The sequence below is a fragment of the Martes martes genome (genome assembly GCF_963455335.1).
Source record: "Martes martes genome assembly, chromosome: 12".
In the NCBI taxonomy this organism is placed as follows: Eukaryota; Metazoa; Chordata; class Mammalia; order Carnivora; family Mustelidae; genus Martes; species Martes martes.
This window is the reverse complement of record NC_137900.1, coordinates 69,768,939-69,788,884: the sequence shown is the minus strand read 5'-3', so window position 1 is coordinate 69,788,884 and position 19,946 is coordinate 69,768,939. Positions and strand designations below refer to the sequence as shown.

Sequence of the window (19,946 nt, the reverse complement as noted above, 5' to 3'; positions counted from 1 at the left end):
TAATCCTGAGGAATTAGATTTATTATCAGAACTGCATAGCAAAACCATGTCCAGATAATAGACATACCAAATAATCTATAGATCAAGATAACCTGTAGACCCTTTAATAAATCCAATTTAAAGCAAACAAATGTTAGGAGAGATACTAAGTGATATCCATATTAGCAAAGTTTTGAAATGCTTCATCATATTTTTTTAATGCAACGAAAGTTGTAAAATATTAAGTGGGCACATATACCTAATATCATTTATCTCATGACAACAAACTGCTGCATATTTGGTTGTTTGGAAATAATTATTTGGGCTAAATTTACTCTGCATGTGGCACCGAGCAGTCATAAACGGAAGTGCAAATCCCTGAATTAAAACATAGCTTAAATCATTTATATATGCTCCCATTCTACACTGAAACCCTAATGCTGTGAGAGACATTTACAATTGTACAAAGGCTTGATACATGGTAATAAACTTGATGAGAAAATACAAAAAGGCCACAGGTCATGCAAAAACTAAAGACTGTTAAGGGGCATTTTGTTCAGGTAGGTTTTTGTTTTTGTTTTTTGAGGTCCTGGTTATACCACTTCAAGCACATGCTTTACGAAAACAAAGAGCATCTGGAAGTATCCCAACACTTAAATCCATTATTAACTGAAAATAATACCTTACATTTACATAGCATTTTACTGTGTTGAAGCAATTTCACATACTCCATTTCATTTATTTCTCACAAATCCTCATAAATGTGAGATAAGCTAACAAGTTACAATTATTTTATTTAAGGCAGTAGAGGCCCAAAGATGAGAAATGATTTATGCAGACATCACAGATCTATCTAGTTAGTATACAGTAGAGCTAAGGTATTCATTTTAATTAATTACTTCAAAAGAAATGAAACCAACATACTTTTTAAATTATATCCAGAATCTTAAAGACTAGTGGTTTTCAATGTAAATTGCTCCAAAACTTTGTATCTTAAAGCATGAATTAGTTATAAATTTGATTTAAAGAGTCTCCCTTAAATGGCAAATTAAGACTCCGTGCTGTGGTACCTTAGGAGATACTGAAAATGTTAAAAAAAAGTATGCCTTCTTACAGCCCTTAGGCTCTCCAAAAATTTCCTTTTAACCACTCACAATTTGACTTATTTTAAAACTGGTCCAAACGTATGAAGCTCCAAGCCAATGCAAACACATTCACCCACATTCTGTCCTACTTACTGTGAAATCCTCCACATGCCCATTCCCAAGGACCAACTTACAGTGAATGGGTATCATTAAGAAAATATATCAGGTTAAACTAACATAGCTCAAATGATTATAAATCAAAAGTCAGTACCTTATATTGACTTAGAAATAACAAATACAGTTTTAATTTAGTAATTGGGTAGTCTGAGGAGAAAAGTACCCTGGAAATCTCAATTATTTATTTCTAAGCCAGTACTAACCTTTATATGGCAAGCCCAACAATGTCTTTTCAGTAACAACAACATATACCAAATGCAATCCATTTAAACTCCAAATTACTCAAAAAGCCTTATGTATTTACATTAATCAAATATTCCAGGTAACAAAGCATATCAGGTCACAAATATTTGTATAATATGAATACTGTAAGATAGACACAAAACTAAAACTATACTAAACATGAGGTGATCATTCTGTAATGATAAAGAAAACATTCATGATCTTATTAAAACGTTCCAGTACCAGCATTATGAAATGTACATTTTGGTTAAAAATAGCAAATAACTTTATGGTTACTCAGGTGTTGAGTAAATTTATGCTGACTACACATTTCCGTAAAAGAATATACCCAGTTTAAAATAAAATCAAGGAAGAAAGTTTTCTAGACCCATTTTTGGTGACTATATAAAGTGAACCATATTATAAGCAGTCAATTTGAATTTTTTATAAACCGTAACAAATTTACTTTTTATAGAATTTCTGACTTATTAACAAAACATTGTTTTTAAGATACAAACTTTGTAACATTCCTCAAAAGTAGCAAAACTATATGCACAGTAAATCAAACTTCATTAATTATGGAAATCTAAATACAAAGCATCGATGCCATATCACAGACACTTAAATATCTGTTGTATGAATTAGCTGAATGGATAATAATAATAAACACGGGTTTTAAAAAAAGAATTATGATAAAAGATTTTTAAAATAAAAAGAATTATGGTGACTTGAAAATATGGTCCTTAGTATTTTTAGCTTGGAACCACAATATTTTATAGTAAGAAGTCTACAGTGTCCTCTTCCAGAATACTCTTTGAAATAATCATTTTCCGTGTATATCCTTTTCCAATCTTCTTCCATGTTTTCAAAAGAAACAAAAATAAATAACTCTAATTTTAGAAGAATAGGTAGTCATGAAATGGAGTATGTTAGCCTTATTAAACTCTTTCATTACAAATTATTTACTTTATTTGTACCACCAAGGATTAGTCACAAAAAATTCCAATTATACATGATACTGTTCATACTTTAATAAATGAGCAAATAAAACCAAGCCATATGTTTCTTTAAAAGATAATACAGGGAAAAATTACTGTTTGCAGAACAAAGTAGGCCAAGTCTAGCTGTATAGTGGCAGTTAACGGTTTGTCGACATTACCAGATGCCATCAATAAAACCCATGTACAGACAGGCACACCTCCAATACCTTCATTTTGTTTATCTACACCTGAAACCTTCAAAGAATCACTGTATATTAAATTTCTATGTGCTCTCAGTTATCAAATGTTTGATATATACATATTTACCAAAAGTTAAAGACATATGTGACATGGTAAGCCCAAAGAGTCAAAATGAATTCTAAAAAAAAAACTTTTCTAAAGTGCTTAAGGCAATTCCTTCATTTCTTTATTCAGTTTACTAAGACTGATTTGGGATTCAACTGCTAAAAGAGATACTAAATGCATGTTTTTATATGACAACTTTTTTATACCTGTGATACATCCATTACTGTCAACCTCTCATGCATTTCTTTTACAGAAAGCAATCATGTTTGACTGGCCAAAACAAATAGTAATAAGTAAACTAACAAAGAATGTCTGAAAGGGTATACTCTCTTCCCATAATGCATTAAATTGAGCAAAAAGGCTCAACATTTTTTAATTCAAATAACAATGAGAATGTTATATATTATCCCCAAGTTAATAGTTACCTTAATGTGAGACTATTTAAATAGGCACTATTGTTGATTATTTTCTAGTTTGAAAATGAGGGTGGCAAACTCTTCCAGTTTAACTTAACACATACAAACTTAAAACCCTCCATGTTTTGTTCTTTATATCTAGAGACCTTTAAGAAGCACAGTAAGAGGAATACCTCAGATTCTTATTTTGAAGTAATAATTGTTACTACTTCAAATGAATTTTCCAAATGAGCATTAGAAAAGTTTATATGAAGGGTTTCAAATGATGGCATGAGCACATTAAAGACTCATATGCACTCCTCCAGCCCCTGATTATTATCTCCTCTTCTCCTCATCCCTGCAATAGAAGGCCCTCACCAGTATAATAACATAATGGTCTCTGGCTCAAAGATCAGTTGACACTGCATGGGGCATGGAACAAGAGCACACTTAGAGGAAGAAGGCACTGAATTAAAGAGAAGACAATTACATAACAGTAAAAAATTTTATACAAGAACTTCTGGCTTTTTCTGTGTTATTTTTGCTAAAATATACATGTGTAACACTGTTCACATTAAAGCAGCTCTACCACTAAATTACTGCTTTCAGATTTGACTCTATGAAAGAGAATTATAACTTCCTGTTTCCTTAAGTCCTTGAATAATCCTACTGTAGGGAACAGAACACCCAAAAATTTTTTCAAAATCTCTAGGAAGAACAAAAACTAAAATTCTACTTGTTTGGAGAATCAAAAGGGTATCTATTGACATATTTCTCTCAAATGCCTTACAAAACTACCTTTAAAACTCTCTTTAAAACTACCAATATGTCATGAGACAATGGTGGACAGATATAAATATCTTCTGAAAAAAGAATATCAAGTTCAAATAAAATTTCTCATTTAGGTTTGTTTTACCAATGAACAAAACATCCTATCAGTAAACAGTAAACTTTAAGAGAGAATGAGCTATCCCTTTTCCACAGGCCTTTCTGTAAAAGGTAACTCAGCTATAAGCAGCAACAGTCACTTTTTGGGAGAAGGTTGTCTTAACACAATACACTTAAAATGAGAATGAAGGAAAGAAAGTCAACAGGAGAATGCTCAAGGGATCCTTAAATACTGTAATCACAACTTTCAGTTTGGCTCAAAGAACTTGTATTACAAATTTTAACCAATTTTTTAAAAAATAGGTATGTTCTGCCCAATAACCATGCATGGGTTTTACTCATTGTTTAAGACACTTTCCCTAAGTTTGGGAAAGATTCTTCTATGATGATTTTTGGAAGAATTATACCCCTTTAGAAAATAAATGAATGCTGCAAAAGGATTAAAAGAAAAATAACCTCTGAATAGTTATAGTTGAAAAATTTACATGGCAAATAAGTCAGAGATACTAGGAATTTTTCAAAACACTTGCTTAAACCATTCCAAATCTTATTAAAAAGGAGACATAAATGACTTCGGTATAGTTTCAGGCACCTCCCTCTATAACCTATCCTTCTGAGATAAAACGTAAATGGTGTAGGTTTTTCGACTTCATATGTAACTTTAACAAAATTTCATTCCTACTTGAAATATTAAAAATCAGTATAATTATCAATTACTACCAAATTCAAGTGGGAATTTTACCAAAATAACTATTAAAGGTAGTATTAAACTAGACAACAAAATCAGAAAATAGAAAGCTTTTAAAAATCTTATCCATCATCCAAAATGATGGAATGAAAAGAAGTCTAACTAAACAAGGCAACATATGAAGCATATCCCCCTTTGCCACTGTTAGTGCAGCAGGTAAAAAACTAAAGTATCAGTGATTTTAAGCTACTATGTCTAGAAACTCTTCCTATCCACTCTATTTTGAGTTTTAACCATAAGAGAAATATCACGGTATTTGGAAAAGAGAAAATGATATACAATCAAGTCAGTAAACAAAAGAGGGTAATTTAGCAAAACTCAACTAACTTACAAAAGGAGAAAAATAAACCATTGTAAGAAAACCTTTCTAGTATCCAAAACCAATTATTCCAATTTTTAGAAAACCTTTTAAGACTGTATTTTTGTTAAAGCTTCGGTGTAAGAATGTAGTAATAGGTGGTGATGAGATAAAGAAAAAGTGTAGAGGAAAGACGACAAGCTTTAAATGCTTTCCTCTCAGGTCCTCGGGCTACCGTATGTAACTAAACATATTAGAAGAGCCAAAGTAATCCAAGAAACACAAAAATGAGTTTCTATATAATTATTTAAAATACTGCCTTTCTTCCCATTTACTCTTCAAAGCATCAGTTTCTTGCTTGGTGTCTGCTTGCTTGAAGATACTGCACAGCAGGCTCCTGTGAGTACTTTGCATTAGATGCTTCATGGTAACACATTCCAGGCCTTAAAGCAGAGCGTAGCAAACCTGATTTCCACCACTCATAAATTTCTGTGATTAGCAACTGCACAGAAAAGGCCACCCAATCAGAAGGGGGGTAAACATATTCTGAGTAAGCATTACTGAGTAACATTGTTTAGGCTGCTAGCTGAACCAGTCATTCCATTTTCAGTTTTCTGAAGTGTTCTCACAGCACTTGGAACCTGCATCCCAGTATTCAAAGAAAGTCCACCACACCAAACCTAAGAAAAGACAAAACAAAGCTTCAGTCAGATTTCAAATCATTAGAACTTAGGTGACCCTTAAAGTTCCCTTTGAAAAGCAAAATGCCACATATGTGAACATCAACAAATTCCAAATTGATAACCTTCATATTCGAACTGAGGGGAAGTGGAAAGGCTAACTCAAGAGTCTTTTAGAACCACTGAGGCCAGGGCGCATGGGTGGCTCAGTGGGTTAAGCCTCTTCCTTCTACTCAGGTCACGATCTCAGGGTCCTGGGACTGAACCCCAGCATCGGGCTCTCTGCTTGACTGAGAATATGCTTCCCCCTCTCTCTTTGCCTACTTGTGATATCTCTGTCAAATAAATAAATAAAATCTTAAAAAAATTAAAAAACCACCGAGGCCAGAGGAAGTCTTTGTGGTAGCAGAACCCACTGGAGCTGCACACAATAGAAGGAACTAAGGGCTGCAGAAATTTTCAGATGAAATTTTTAGGGTTAACAGGCAAAAGACATTGGCTATTATTACTGTTGCTAACCTTCACAATCAAGAGAAGTGCACAAAGAGCCAATTTCCTTTAAATTGTGATAATGAAGTGTGGCCTTAGACTATAGGAATCTAACACTCCTGTGTTAACGGAGGAAAACCCATTATTTTCTTCCCTCACTCGTTAACAGTAAGAACTCTTTCATAATTCTTTAAAGACTTCTGAGAAAAGTGCAAATGGCAATATCCAGATAAACCATATTGTCAGTCTATTAATTGCCATAAATGTAAGTTTATGAAAGATGAAAGTGCTCTACTTGTAAACAGAGTAGGTACCATTCAGTAAGGTGAATAATAACTGATTTGAAACAGACTCAAAAGAATTAAAATAGAAAGAATCGATCAGTTAAATTATCCTTAATGCTGGTTTGTAGCAGATATAGCTTGAGACAAGGGACCTTCTAGAAACTCTTGAAATATTCTAGAAACTCTTGAAATATTCCAACTTTCAATCGTGTCCTAAAGTGTTTAGTATTTCCTAAGTGATTACAGTACCAAAGAATGTATTAACCTGTGAATTTTATAACTGTATGATTAACATTCCAATTTTTTAAAACTAGCAGGTTCAGTAATGATAACTCCCCAAACACAAAAGCAGGTCTGTGATTATAAAACCTACTATATAACTTCTTTGGAAATTATTTAAGTGATTTCCAAACCTATTTACTCAAAACATCTAGCACAAAGGTGGAAAGGGCAAATCAATAAAGAAAGGTTAGCCTTTTTCAGTAAGTCTTTTTCAGTGGCACTGGAACACTCAGAATCCATATGCAAAAAAATAGATCTCAAACCACACCTGGTACCATATACAAAAAATAACTCAAAGTGGATCACAGATCTAAATGTAAAACCTAAAACTATAAAATTTTAGGAAGAATGCAAAAGAAAATATCTTTGTAAACTTGAGTTAGGCAAAGCATGATCTATAAAAGAAAGATGGATAAATAGAACTTCATTAAATGAAAATTTTCTCTTCAAAACGCTCAGAAAATGAGAAAAGCCACAAACTGGGAGAAAATATTTGTAAAACAGTTATTTGATAAGGGATTCATATCCATCATACATAAAGAAATCTTAAAACTTATTAATGAGAAAGCAAGTAACCCAATAAAAAAACAAACTATAGATACTTCACAAAAGAAATTATACAAATGGCAAATGTGCACATGAAAAAATGCTCAACATCATTTATCCTTAGGAAAATACAAGTTAAAACCACAATGAAATACCATTACATGCCTATTAATATTGCTGAACAACAAAAAATCTGACAATATCGAATAATGGCAAGAATATGGGGAACTTTCATATATTGCTAGTAGGAATGCAAAAGTCATGCAGTCTGGAAAACATTTTGGTAGTTTCTTTTAAAGTTAAACATGCACTTTCAAGTGATCTATATCCTCACTCATAGGTATTTACCCAAGAGACATGAAAACAAATATTCACACAAAAACGCATTTGCGAATGTTTACAGTAGTGCCTTTATTCAAAATTGCTAAAAACTGGAAAGAATCCAAAAGTCCTTCAACTGGTAAGTAGATGAATAAGATTTGATACATACACAGTCAGTAATAAAACAGACACTCATCAGCAATAAAAAGAAGGGACTACTGATAAACACAACATCGGTGAATTTCAAATGCGTTATGCTACAGAATCAAAAGTCTACGTACCATAAAATCCCTTTTCTGTAATATTCTGGAAAAGGCAAAACTATGGAGACTAACACCTGGTTAGTGATTGCCAGGGCTGGTTATGATCTGAGAGGTCCACTACAAAGGAAGATGATTTTTCTAGGGTGATAGAAATGTTCAATGTCTTGATTACAGTGGTGTCACACAACTGTATGCATTTGTCAAATCCCAAAGAACTATATACTCCTATAGATTATCCTCAATAAGCTTACTTTTAAAAAGGGAATTAATCTTGTACACAAAAAATTAAAGTTACCTAGTTAATAAAGTCTTCAATGAAGGAAAAAAATTATTCCTACCAGTTTGAAAATACATTTCCTCAAGCATCTTACAACACTTACTAATGTAATTATGGCTTAATCATTTAGAATAAAAAGCAATAAACTCACAATATATGCCTATTTGAAAAAGACTCAAACACGAAATCGACCCTTTTAGATGTGGGGGAAAAAATTACTTTGAGATTCATGTGGTAAAAAAAAAAATTTGTTCCTGATTGGCCTACTTGGAAAAACAGCCCAAAACACATAATACAGCAGAGGTTTGTGGCAAAGTACTAATAATAAAACCTTTCTCTAAGTATTTTTCTATGAATAACTTTATTCACTGATCACTTTTACCTTTTAATGAAAAAACCAAGAGTCTTGGTTATTATAAATTTAAGATTTCAGGGTATCCAAAGTGAATTATCACTATGAATTGTGAGATTTAAAAGTATTATATTTAAACCCACATATACCCTGAATACTTTCTTCTCATAGTTGAGAAGCCACAGTCAGGGTAATGATGGAAGAAGACACATATAAAACATTCCACCAGGGGCGCCTGGGTGGCTCAGTGGGTTAAGCCTCTGCCTTCGGCTCAGGTCATGATCTCAGGGTCCTGGGATCGAGCCCCGCATCAGGCTCTCCGCTCAGCGGGGAGCCTGCTTCTCCCCCTCTCTCTCTGCCTGGCTCTCTGCCTACTTGTGATCTCTCTGTCAAGTAAATAAATAAATTAAAAAAAAAAAAAAAAGCCATTCCACCAACTCTACAATGGAAATATACCGTTCTAGAAGTAGCCCCCCAAATTAAGGAAAGGTCTAGCCAGAATAATGAGGCTCTCGACTATATTGCACAACTCCCCACAGTAACCCAAACTTACAGAGAGGATAAAGGAGTTGGAAGAAGCAGTAACATCTGCTTAATAAAAAAACAAATTCAGGGGTGCCTGGGTGGCTCAGTGGGTTAAAGCCGCTGCCTTCGGCTCAGGTCATGATCCCGGCGTCCTGGGATCGAGCCCCGCATCGGGCTCTCTGCTCAGCGGGGAGCCTGCTTCCTCCCTTCTCTCTCTGCCTGCCTCTCTGCCTACTTGTGATCTGTCTGTCAAATAAATAAATAAAATCTTTAAAAAAAAAAAAAAATTCAAACCAAGTTTCATTTTGTATGGAGAACCATGACTTTTCCTTGCACAAATCAACCTGAAATTGAGTGGTCCTGAATATATGTGTGTCTGCCTACCACATGTGGACTGTCATCTAGTATTTTACAAAGATGACACTGCACTGCAGCAGAAAAGGGTGATTCATTGTCTCAGTAAATGGTCCTGGAACAAGCGGATACCCACAAGGAATTTAAGAATTCCTTACACATAAGTTGACCCCAACTTCATACCAAACATAGCAATTCTACATTGTACCTGTGTTGCAAATGCAGTCTACATCTAAAGGTACAAAATAAAAGAAAAAAAAAGAAATATTTCCATCATCAAAAAAAAAAAAAAAAAGGTACAAGGAAAAGCTTTTAGAAGAAAACAAGAATATTTTCCTAACTTTGTGGGTGAAAAAAGCTTTTTTTTTTTTTTTTAAGATTTTATTTGTTTGAGGGAGAGCACACACGCACCAGAGAGTGAGCAGGCGAAGAGGGAGGGGCCAAGGGAGAACCAGACTCCCTCCTGGGAGCTGGGAGCCCAATGCGGGACTCCACCCAAGACAAAGGCGGTTGCTTAACCAACTGAGACACCCAGGCAGCCTGAAAAAAGATTTCTTAAATAGAACACAGAAAGGCTAACCATAAATTCTTAAATTGATAAATTGAGCAACATTAAAATTAACAACTCTTAAAAAAAAAAAATTAACAACTCTTGTTCATCAAAAGACACCAATAAGACAGGGAAAAGGAAAGCCAGAGTGAAAAAGAAATTTACAATACATATATCTGGCAAAAGACTCAGGGCATTTAAAAAACTCCAGATCAGTCAGTAAGAAATAGGAAGAGGACTCAATAGAAATACAGGCAAAAGACTTGAGCAACGATTTTACAAGAGTATACCTAAATAGTCAATAAACATTAAAAAAATGCTTTTAACAGCACTAGTCATCAAGGAAGTGCAAATGAAAAACCACAATTCAATATATCATACCCCCCTAGAAGGACTAAAACTTAAAAAAGATACTACCAGATGTTGATAAAGATGTGGAAGAATCAAACTCTAATATACTACTAGCAATAAATTAGTATAACCAACAACTTTGAAAAACCCTACGAGAGTTGATTACATACCATATCATCTAGCAACTCCAATCTTAGTTATATACTCTGATGGAAATATATACATACATTTACCAAAAAACATGAATAAGAATATTCATAGCTATTCTATTTGTTAATGCCCCCACAGGGAAACCACTCAAGAACCCAACGGATATATAAATGATGAAACAGTCATATAATGGATAACTGTACATATTAATACAATGGGAAACTATAAGAATGAATACCACACCACAGAAAACACGGATAAATCTCACAAACATAATGTTGAACCAAAAAGATATCACAGGATTCAATATACAAAGTTGAAAAGGAGGCAAAATGAATTTATGGTATTAAAACTTAAGATACTAACACCACTTTGCTGGCTGACCAGTAGGCACTAGAAATAGGCACAAGGAGACTTATGGGGTTCCGGTAATGTTCCATTTCTTGATCTAGACAGTGGTTACAAAAATGTGTGCAGTCCTATAAAGAGTCATCAAACTGCATTCTTATAATTCACATACTTTTATGGAATAATATTTACTTCAATAAAAATACCAAAAAGACACAACCACAGATTTGGGAGAGGTAGATTAGGGAAAGAGGGAAGAATATGAAAAAAAAAAAAAAAAGAAAAGATGTTTAGCTTCCCCAAATACATAGCAAAGATTGTTTTCCTTAAAGTTGCTGAACCAAATAAAATAAAAATTAGGTACTAACCATGAAGCCAGGTAGTACTGGCTGAGTAAATTTCGTCTTAAAGGAATACAACAACTGTTTTGAGCTTGCATCATAGAAAGAAAGTTGACCTAAAAGGGAAAAAAAAAAAACCACACCTAATTTATTATACGAAACATGTAATTAAATCTGACATATCATCATGAGTGCAAGTAATAATATGTATTTTGGAACTTTTTTAAAATTACAAACTATAACGACTAGACTCAGAAATTCTCACTTGAAAATCAGTAGTATACATGCTTAAGAGAAAGCCCAAATCTAGTTTTCTTTCCTGATTTTCAGGATCTCCATAATGCTTCTATAATCTGGCACTATTCTACTTATTCAACTATAAACTCTTTGTTTTATCATTATTTAACAAATGGTTTCCTTAACTCAGTTAAAACCAGGCTATTTCTTCCTCATTTTTACTCTAACCAGCCTCTATACCCAAATCCTATTATAATTTAAGGCTTATTCTATTAAACTCTGTCTTCCAAACATTTGAAGCCATACTCATTTCAGTCTCTGAAATCATGATTATCACTGCTTCTGCTTTGTTAATTTTTAAAATACCCTCACAGTCTGTCTTTCAACATGACCATGCAACTAAAATAACTTTCTGACCACCTAGCTGTCCAACCTGATGGCCTCCTTACATCTGTTACTGCTTCTTGAAATTCTTGCCCCATGGTATCTCTAACCCTGAGGATATCTTCTGTCTCCTCTTCTCCTATTCTGAATGTAGATGCTTGTCCAGGTTCTGTTTTCTCTCTACAATATTTCCTTAATGACTCAGCTGCCACCAGAGAAGAGAAACTAATATTTATGTCTACCATTAAAGCACTGGGTTCTTTATATACTGTACCTCAAAACATTAAGCAACCTATGTATGGTCACAAAGTTAGTAAAAAGCAGAGCAGTAACATTTAATCATTCTTCAGTAGCCACTCTGTGATGCTGTGTCTAACATTTAGCTTTAGCTCTACTTCTCTTCTGACTTCTAACATTGAATTTCTAAGTATTAGCCAGCCATGCCACATGGTTGTCCTGCTAGCATCTCATCTTTCCCCAGGACTATGTTCCCTATGCTGCAGATGACATACCATCCCCTTGACCACACTGGCTGGAATCTCAGTCATCTTCAACTCTTCTTTGTTCGCCCTCCAATCCATATTTAGCTACTGAGTCCTATGAAGTCTCCTTGTCAGAACCATCAAATCCATTGCTCCTGATTCCCTTCTACTCAGGCCCTTGTTACTACTAATCACTCAACAAACATTTATTAATGGCTTACCATGTCAATGCACTTGCCAGGCAATAAGGATGTAATAGCTAAGAAGATAAACATGGTCCTGCCTGCACTGCTTAAAGACTGACTCCTGAAAAGTCTTACCCTATGTTTGAAATCTCTTCCATATTTAACCTCTTACTCTCCAATATTTCTAAAATTAGGTTATCATCATATGACTATAGTTTTCTAAAATGCACAAAAACCCCCTTCCCTCGACTACTATAAAAAAGACAAGCCTCTTATTATTCAAGGCTCTCAGAATCAGATTCCATCCTACATTACAACTCCTTCCTGTACCCTACGCTCTAGGCTAGCAATTACACTTCTCACTAGTATCTCTGAGGAACCACAAAGTATGAGAAAAGAGAAGAAGATATGCAAAAGCTATTTTGAGAGTTGGAAAATAAAAAAAAAAATGTGTCAATAATAACACGTATCCCCAGGGAAATTATAAAAAGAATGCTGCAAAACTAACATGTCATCACCAAAACTAAATCAAGCCAAAGTTAACTTTTCTCTTTTGAGTAACTAGGTAGAAGGTTCAGCAAATTATTTGGACATGATGTTACTTAAAACAGTAAAATTGCGTTTTATTAGCTTAAAGTGTCAACTTGGAGAAAAGCATTTAGGGAATTACTTTTGCTCCTAGTTTGACAATTTCATCTTCAAAATTTTTACAGGAGCGCCGGGGAGGCTCAGTCAGTTAAGCGTCTGACTCTTGAATTCAGCTCAGGTCATGATCTCAGGGTCATGAGATTGAGCCCTGTGTCAGGCTCCATTTGGAATATGGAGCCTGCTTAAGAGTCTCTCTTCCTCTTCTTCTGCTCTGCTCATGTTCTTTATTATCTCTTTCTCAAAAAAAAAAATATATATATATATATGTAGACAGATAGACAGATATAGATATAGATAGATGACAGTAGAAAAGATACTTATCAAATACCTAGTTCAAAAAGCTAGTCATTAAGTCATATTACTAGAAACTGTGTTGCCAAATCGCATGTCCTATGATGGTCAGAAGTCGCATGACCTACTTTGAGAACTTTAAGAAATATGTTGACATAGTCTATAACCACAGCAGGTTATAAAGATTTGGAAAAATTAAGCTGTAAGAAAAATGGCTGATGGTAGAGAGAATGTACAGTCTGGAAAAAGACCAAAAGAAGTAATGTTAATAGTTTTTAAACAAATAAATATTATCATATAGATGTGAATTAGGGAACATAATTCTGTGTTTCTTCAGATGACAAAATTTAAGGACAGTAGTCTCAGAAGTTATAAGGAAACAGAGTCAATTTGCAAAAAACCTTCTACTATTGAGTACTATCCAATGGTGAAATAAGCCATCTTCTAAGACAATAAGCTTCACATTAGAAAGTTCTTCAAGTATAGGAGTGACAACTACATGAGATATAGTTGATGAAATAACTGTGAGGATTTTATACCGTATAGCAGGTGGACTGGACAATTTCTAAAGTCCATTCCAACTTGAAAAATCGGACTCCACCATTCTTTACAGGTAATAAAATAGGCCAGGTAGGAATTAAAATGGACAGAAAAAATTTTAATGCTTAAGACTAAATTAAGGAAATCATTCTTTCAGACTTACTAAGCATATATATAGATGAGTGCTATTTATAAGGCTTTAGGCAAACATCACACATCCCTTCCAGTCAATTCTAGAGCTGAAACTATGTTTGTGATCAAATCCTAGTAGATCAAAACACCCTGACCACCATAATAATGAAAACTGTATATGGACGATTGCCAATGAAAAGTACTAGAATATAAGCAACTATGACAAAATGACTTATGAGAAAATCAGTAAACTTACCCCCATCAAAGTCACAAAACACACCTATTCTCTCAGGAACAGTAACATCCAAGGCTTTGACTTTATTGTTATGCTTTGCTGCAAATGTGTTCTGTAGCCAGTTGTTGACATGGATACACCAACTACTGTTTGTCTTTCCTAATTGGTCAAATTTCCCCAAAGTCTTGTATGCTACTCCCACACTGTAGGATTTACAATCCTTCTGGGCCTTGACCTCCCAATAATGTTGTCCACTTTCAATAGCAGTGTCTCCTGCAAAAGATCAGAAAGGTAAATTTGGCTCTAACTTCTTCCTTATGAGTCACACAGATTTTTACCTATCTCTCATCCCACAAAATGGCACAAAAAATCCGATTCAGAAAAATAACCATATTAACACACAGACACTAAATGCAGAGTACCTGCTATAACTTTACTTGTATATTTACTACTAATTTTTCTGATTTATAAAAGGCTTTAGAACTTTTCTTCCTTACTATCTCCTCAAAAGATATGCATATATGTAAAGTACTATGTAAAAGGAAGCAATCAATGATTAGACAACCTGAAACCTGCCAAAAGTAATCAGGTTTCAAGAGGGAAAAACTTTTGCAAATATTCATCCAGTACACAGGCCACTCCAGCTCTAAGTGAGTGGAAAGCCCATGAGTGTGACCGTGACGTTTTTAATATTAACTGACATAATGAAGACGATGTTTATCCTACCCAGCACTGTATATGATTCCCCAGTAAAACGATCTCTGCTGCCTCTTACTGCTGGTGGCCTGGAGCCTATGGATGTCCGTTTGGGGGATGGTGTGCCACTTCTATATAAACAGGAAAAAAAAAACAAATATTCTATATTATAAATGTTTCACAAACTAAAATTATAAATCATGAAATAAAACTTTGAAAAGATGTTTAATTATGTTGCACAAATAACACCATTTTACTTTTATCTGAATTATTATCAGAGTTGTCAATTATAAACATTGACATGTAAGAAGTCATCAACACAAAGCGGGCTGAACACTTATATCATGCAGACTGAACAAAGCTCATATAAAGAACGCACAGTTGGTATAAGAAACAATGCCAAAATGCGACAAGATAGAAAGGAAAACAAAAGAACCGAATGGAAGAAAAGAACTCAAGAAAGGTAATGGATTATAGAGCTTACATTTCTTGCAGTTAAATTTAAATTTTGAAATGGCAAAAATACGATTATAATGAAAACTAAATAACCTTTTCATAAGCAGCAGGTATTTTTGTTGTGAATCTTTTCTACTTAAGAAGAAGAAATAGCAAATGCCCAAATCCATGCACAGGATTATATAAAATGTTATAAAGCATTTCTCCTACTAAAATGGACAAGATTCAATCTGATCTCCCCTTACATAAAATTATATGATATGATAAACAGGACAGTATTAGGCCTTTCACTAAATCTGAAAAACGCAAAATAAATCAAAACCCAAAGATGCCTAAAAAATAACATTTCAATTATACTGAATCACCGCATTAAAGAAAAACATTGTAACTTACCAGTAGTAAAGAAATAAAGGGAAAAGCATGGAGAAAAGACAAACAAACGTAACTATTAAGAGTGGCAGTTTAAATTTCAAAAAAAGTTAAATAAGGAGGACTCTTCCACTGCAGCATTCTAGACTTCCAACCCTAAGAACATTTTTGAAAGCAGTATGACAGCTATTGCTGTCCTAGGTCAAACATGATCCTCCCACCTCTCCTCTAGAACAATACCTTTGAAGCTTTACTGTGTAAATTAAGACTCTTTGTTTACCTGGACTCTAAATAGTTTTACTAGTTTCTTCTTTTTTTTTTTAAAGACTTTATTTATTTATTTGACAGATAGAGATATCAAGTAGGCAGAGAGAGAGAGGAGGAGGAAGCAGGCTCCCTGCTGAGCAGAGAGCTGGATGTGGGGCTCGATCCCAGGACCCTGGGATCATGACCTGAGCCAAAGGCAGAGGCTTTAACCCACTGAGCCACCCAGGCGCCCTGTTTTACTAGTTTCTGAAATGATCTCTTTGCCACCCAATTCGTCTTGTTCACTGTTACCAGATAAACCCAAGTCTGACATGCCTACTTTAAAATCTTCCAGTACTTCCTTACTGCCTACAAACAACTTAGCTTGGCATTTCAGGTTCTTCTGGATTTGGTCTCAATCTGCTTTCCAAGCCTTCTCACCACTCCCAGACAGCACTATTTTGCTAAATGTAGCAGCTAAAGTGTTCCTTAAACTCAGGCAACCTGCTTCAGTGCCTTTTCTCTTGTTTCTCCCTCTCTCAATCCAAGTCCAAATGGCATGCATTCTTCTACTTTCTTGAGAACCAAGCTAAATACTACTTTTTTATTATTTTATAAATTTTGTTAATGAAGATTTTCCAGATATTACCAGACTAAATAATTCTTCTGAGGAATCCAGCTCCAGGCCAAAATCCTATGTGACAGGCCTAGAAGGGCTGCCTTTCCCATACCAGACTTGGTACATAGCTAGTTTACCACAGCTTCTGAAGGGAGATGCAATCCACCCCCACCACAACCCAGTGCTCAGATGCATAACTGTATTCCTAGCTTAAGCACCTCTATTCAGAGATACTTCCCCCCACCCCCAAAACCTTTTCAGCTGCCTCTGTATAGACCTCCTTCCAGGAGGCAGGGGTGAGGTATGTAGTCTGAGGACACTCTCTCCACTCTATCCCAATACTTTTCCGCTTCTAATCTTTCCTCTTCTCCCTTCTTCTTGGTCTCAGGTCCATAAAACAACAGGAAGAGCATTCTGTTTGGGGCTTTCTTGGCAGTGAAATGATCCTCCAGATAACCACCATTTGCAATCTGCTTTCATTTACCTGACCCTCACCCACTGCCATTCTGTTGGGAAAAATGGAACACTGAGGAGAGCTAGCAGCCTTTCCTTTGAGGCCTCTTACTTGCACTATCGGTAAGTGAATAAAGCCTTGATTGTTACCTTCCATTTGGCTCAATGTCCTGACCACCTTAAAACCTGGCAGCTTAGGACTGACTTTCTTCCTTAAAATCCTTTATCATGCTTTCTTCCTTAAAATCCTTTATCATGCTTACCATTCCATGTAATCTCTACCTCGTATTACTGTTATTTTTTTATAGATACGTATTTCATATGCATAAGCTAGGGCAAATATCTTAAAGGCAGGAACACTGTTTATCCCTATAACGTCACCACATCCAGCTAACACCTTACAGTGAACAAATATTTATGGAAAGAATAAATGTACATAACATTCCAGAAGCACCCTACACATAAAATACCCTTAAAAAGGAGAGGAGAAAGAGAAATAATATGATCTGAACTGCTAAATATAAGCAATCTAAAAATCTCCAAGCGAACAAATGAAACTTCATATACTCTATTAAATCCAGAAACATTTTATAATTTATGATATGCTAACCCTGAAATCACTTTCACTAATAATGAGCAGATAAACTAGAAAAAAAGAAAGTGATTTTGAAAAGGAAATACATTCTGGTTTCTGGTAAAAATATGTGGTATCTTCAAATTAGCACCTGATTAATTGTGCAGTTTGAATTGATTCATCCTTCTGAGCACTGTCCTAGTAATTTCAGTAATAGCCTTTATTTTTTATCCTTGATGCTTTTGAAACTGCGTGATTACTACACACTACAGAATACTTCAAACCTGCCTTGTGTCAAATACAAATAAAAACAAAGCTGTAATGTTAGATATATTGAATACAGCACAAGAAAGATGCCAGGTATAAGTAAATGCAGAAAAAAATCAGATGAGGGAAAATAACTCAAGAAAGACTTTAAAGCAGAGCTCACTGTTTTGTTACCATATACAATATAATCCAAAGAGTATGCAGCATACTACAATGCTGTAAATTCAAAACATAAGCTACCAATACAGACAATCTACAGAGAGCAGTATTTTAGCTTACGAAAGCACTGCAATGGCTTCTGCTTATTGGTTAAAAGAAAAATTAAAGTTATTCAGCCAAGCTAGATATACTAAGTCCTAGAACCAGACAGACATAGATCATCACCTTGTATGTTTCTTCAGTGAAGTAACATGGACACTGTTAGATAAAAATAGGCAACTGTTAAGAGACTGCTTTACAACTTAAATTTAATAGCTTATAATAAAATTAGATCAAAAGCCTGCTGAGAAAAATTTTTTTGATTCACTGTTTTAACTCACAGTGATACTACTTTATTTCAGTTTGAGCAAAATTTTCCTCTGTTAAAAAAGAAAGAGGCTCCCATACTTTGGAGACTAAGTAAGTCTGACATCAACAAAAGGTCCCAAGACTTTCTCTTTGGTTCATAAGGTTGCTGCAGTGGCAAGACAATGGGACTGTACATGTTACAAGTTGTCATTTAATGTAGACCTTCAGGCAAGACACGTGATCTATAAGTCTAAAATTCAGGAACTTCTCTCTTAAGCAGTTCAAGTTGCTCTAGATATAACTTTAAAGAAATGGAATGCTGAAATAAAATGTATAAAAAGAGGATTAGGAAAGAAAAATTAATGAAAATGTTAAAACAAATTCAATTGATTAACAGTATTATATTCCTCACTTTGGTGTTATTAACCTATCACAAATCATATTAATGTATAAAGTAAGAATTTCATAAGCCACTGTCAAGTAAAAAACAATGTACAAACATGTGTCCACATAACAGATCTAATGAAATGGCTTACCTGCCCTTATTCTCCTTCCCTTTCATTTTATTTTCTTGACCTTTTCCTCCAGTAGGATCCCACTCTACACAGGTATCTTCAACTCTCAGGTTCAAATGGGATGATGAGTTATCCAAACTGAAGTTTAGTGCTGTCCAAAACAATATTTCAATTTTCAAAAAATATAGAACATATTCATATTCTGAAGTACAACTATCATCATATTATTTTCCTACTTAATTTATTCAACACTGTAGATAAAGAATAAAGTTCAAATTGCTAATGCTAGCATTTAAAGTCCCCAAAGATAAGATTATAATTTAGTAACTCCTTCTTTATTTCCCATTACTGTTCTCTACACATCCTGTAACTCCAACCAAATACAATGTACTTCAATGGCCTCTCATGTTTCTGCTATTCCTTCTGCTGGAAACTCCATCAGCACATAATAACCTCAACTTTCTGTTGTTAGAATATCAGTTGATTATCAGTTGATTGCTATGACTAAATAGGAAGAGGAGCTGGTACACTTGAGGATCCGGAAAAAGTGATGTAAAAAATTACACAGCCTGGCTCAAACACATTTTCTCTGAGGTTCTACTACTTAATAGTTTCATATTTAAACTCTCAGTGGTTTTGAATTAAAAAGCACAGAGAAACAGGGTATGAGAGCAGAAGCAAGGAAACTGGCCCAGCTGACAGAACCAGAGATGACTTAGATGGCAAAGACATGGGGAAAGCACTACTTACATGAATATAAAATAAAAAACACAGGGCATATAGTCAGTGGTACTGGAATAGCATCATATGGTCACAGACGGTAGCAATGCTTACAGTGAGCACAGCATAACTACGGAGAAGTAGAATCATTATGTTGTACACTTGAAACTAATGTAATGTAGTGCCAAATTTTAAAAAA

General features: G+C 34.5%; 1 protein-coding gene across 1 annotated transcript in view; it reads right to left on the bottom strand.

Annotated features, from left to right (window-relative positions):
- Positions 1-2,422: 2,422 nt before the first annotated feature.
- The window catches only part of FSD1L (fibronectin type III and SPRY domain containing 1 like), a 64,889-nt gene continuing 47,365 nt past the window's right edge, over positions 2,423-19,946 (bottom strand). Inside the window, exons 9-15 of the mRNA XM_080820155.1 lie at positions 19,049-19,178; positions 18,390-18,422; positions 15,052-15,152; positions 14,347-14,598; positions 11,219-11,307; positions 5,640-5,758; positions 2,423-3,852 (exon numbers count right to left, since the gene is read on the bottom strand). Of these exons, the coding sequence (XP_080676281.1) occupies positions 3,762-3,852; positions 5,640-5,758; positions 11,219-11,307; positions 14,347-14,598; positions 15,052-15,152; positions 18,390-18,422; positions 19,049-19,178 (815 nt within the window). The 3' untranslated portion in view covers positions 2,423-3,761. The remainder of the gene's footprint in view (positions 3,853-5,639; positions 5,759-11,218; positions 11,308-14,346; positions 14,599-15,051; positions 15,153-18,389; positions 18,423-19,048; positions 19,179-19,946) is intronic.